Source organism: Limulus polyphemus, unplaced genomic scaffold, assembly GCF_000517525.1.
Source record: "Limulus polyphemus unplaced genomic scaffold, Limulus_polyphemus-2.1.2 Scaffold631, whole genome shotgun sequence".
In the NCBI taxonomy this organism is placed as follows: Eukaryota; Metazoa; Arthropoda; class Merostomata; order Xiphosura; family Limulidae; genus Limulus; species Limulus polyphemus.
Window position 1 is genome coordinate 37,744 of NW_013666241.1, and position 1,904 is coordinate 39,647.

At 30.7% G+C, this 1,904-nt stretch overlaps 1 protein-coding gene across 3 annotated transcripts in view; it reads left to right on the forward strand.

The window, feature by feature from the left end:
• The window catches only part of LOC106459576, a 48,246-nt gene that overhangs the window by 20,338 nt on the left and 26,004 nt on the right, over positions 1–1,904 (forward strand). For all 3 annotated transcript variants that reach the window (XM_022386085.1, XM_022386087.1, XM_022386086.1), the window contains exon 3: positions 433–523. In XM_022386085.1, coding sequence (XP_022241793.1) covers positions 433–523 — 91 coding nt within the window. The remainder of the gene's footprint in view (positions 1–432; positions 524–1,904) is intronic.

A 1,904-nucleotide genomic window follows, 5' to 3' on the forward strand; every position in this document is an offset into this window, starting at 1 on the left:
TCAAATGATTATACATACTCATTCATCTTGATTTTTTTTTGTGTGAAATCTACAACTCTTAGTCTCAAAACTACGTGTTGTGGCCTTTCTTTTATATGTTGCATTATGATGTTTTGTGAGAAATCTGTACGTGATGGAGAAAAATGGATATAATTTTTGGATTCAGTGTACAGGAATTACTGTAGAGCATGTAAAAATTTAACGACAATAAAACCATCTCAGGCCTGTGTAATCAATGCTAAAAATTCATACTTGGTTATAACTAGAATAATTGAAAACAATTAAAAAAACAGTATTTCACTTAGAATTATCTGGCAAATACAAATTTAGAATTTATGGACTGTAACTCTCCCATAATGTTTACTTGATAAGCAGAGTGTATTACATTTGGAATTTATGTGTAGGTATATTGAAAGTTTGTTCTTCTTCCAGAATGGAAGAAATGGTTAAAGATATACTACAGTTCAAGTCTCGTATAGACCAGTTGAAACATGAAAAATCTTCTCTTTCCTTAGCATATGAAGTAAGTATCAATAAACTTGCATTGAAATTTCTATTTAATAGGTATTTGGTCATTCAGGCTAAGTGAATCTACTTAAAAAAGAAATAATTCTATTCATATTGAATTTAGTCTTAAATATCACATGACCTGAAATGATTTGGAAATGCTTACAAAGACACAATGAAAATTATCTTTAGAAAAGTTTAACTAAATTGTTTTGTTTGTAGTTTAAGCACAAAGCTACCCAATGGGCTATCTGTGCTCTGCTCACCACGTGTATTGAAACCTGGTTTTTAGCACTGTAAGTCTACAGACATACCACTGTGCCACTGGGGGCTAACTAAATTGTACCTTTATACAATTAAATAAAAATAAAAACTAGAGGTCTTCTAGAAACACCTGGATATCTAATGGTTGTAATTTCCTAATTACCAGACAGTTTTTTTTGTTTCAAGAGCAGAATTTTGGAAAGAAAATATTATGTTAATACCAAAGTATTCTTTTTACAACTGACTAGTAATACTTCGTTGAAGATTTATACTGTGTATGTATGCTGTCTGACAAACTTTCTTTATGAATGGCATCAGCCTGTGGTAGTGACAGTTTTTGGTAACTTCTGTTTCCCAGAGACAGGAAACTGGAGTTACCTGAAACATCAAGGAGAATCAGCTGTTTTTACCACAAGCTGTTGTTACCCGTAAAGAAATTTTAAATTTTTTGAAAGTTTTTAAAAGAATAAACTAGATACAGATTTGCTTTATGTACAAAAGCTGACAAAGTGTAATATACAGCTTGAGTGTATTATGGTGTAAACGTAAATTAAAAACTTAATGTTACAACAATTTAATCCCTTTAGTGATGTGTTAATTGCTTTCTTTTCTAGTTTTCCTACTTTGATTTTTTTTCCACACATTTCCAACAGCCATCCAAAAATGTGGTTGCTTAGATACATTATTACCATCAAGCCATAAAAGCAGAAATTCACATACAAACAAAAGTTTAATGATCCAGTCAAATTAATTATAAAATATGTTATTTTCACAGGATATATATATATATCCTAAAGATGGTAAAAAAAAGATTATCTAAGAAGTCATATAAGTATTACTGAAACTTGTAGTAAGTTGATCTAGTAATAGTTAAACACTGATTACTATCACTTAAACTGGTGGGAGATTTATCCAGTAGAAGTTAAACACTTGGGTAGATTATACTCAAACATGTAGGAGATTGATCCTGTTATGATTAAACACTTACATGGCTATTACCCAAACATGTAGGAGATTGATCCTGTTATGATTAAACACTTACATGGCTATTACCCAAACATGTAGGAGATTGATCCTGTTATGATTAAACACTTACATGGCTATTACCCAAACATGTAGGAGATTGATCCAGT